The sequence below is a fragment of the Eimeria mitis genome, genomic scaffold, assembly GCF_000499745.2.
Source record: "Eimeria mitis Houghton genomic scaffold, Emh_scaff1667, whole genome shotgun sequence".
Taxonomy (NCBI): domain Eukaryota; phylum Apicomplexa; class Conoidasida; order Eucoccidiorida; family Eimeriidae; genus Eimeria; species Eimeria mitis.
The window spans coordinates 4,416-4,860 of NW_013569982.1; the positions used below are offsets into that span (position 1 = coordinate 4,416).

The 445-nt window shown below is 56.6% G+C and overlaps 1 protein-coding gene across 1 annotated transcript in view; it reads right to left on the reverse strand.

The window, feature by feature from the left end:
* EMH_0041370 (aminotransferase class V domain-containing protein, conserved, putative) overlaps positions 1 to 445 on the reverse strand; it is a gene marked incomplete at both ends in the record, with an annotated part of 6,751 nt that overhangs the window by 1,582 nt on the left and 4,724 nt on the right. The window contains one exon of the mRNA XM_013495614.1: positions 1 to 392. Within this exon, the coding sequence (XP_013351068.1) occupies positions 1 to 392 (392 nt within the window). The remainder of the gene's footprint in view (positions 393 to 445) is intronic.

The window sequence follows — 445 nt, forward strand, 5'->3', positions numbered from 1 at the left end:
AGCACAGGAAATATAAACCCTCGGGCAGAAGAAGGGGGCAGACGCAGCAGCAACCTAGGATTTGATCTGCTGCTGCTGCTGCTGCTGCTGCTGCTGCTGCAGCAGCGGCGGATGATAGCTGTTGCAACTCTATTAGCGAACTGCAGCATTTCCACTACTGGGTTTGCTGCTGCTGCTGCTGCTGTTGCTGCTGCTGCTGCTGCTGCTGCTGTCCTTCTGCTGTGGCTCCTGTCTTTCCTCCTGCTGCTGCTGCTGCTGCTGCTGCTGCTGCTGCTGCTGTATATTTTTGGATTGAAGTCGCTGAGCCATACTCTGTGGTGTTCGTCTGCTGCTCCTTTCCCCGCCCCAGCAGCAGCAGGAGCAGCAGCAGGAGCAGCAGCAGCAGCGAAACACTGACACGAACAACACCAGGACGCAATACCTCTTGTGCTGTCAGCAGCAGCAA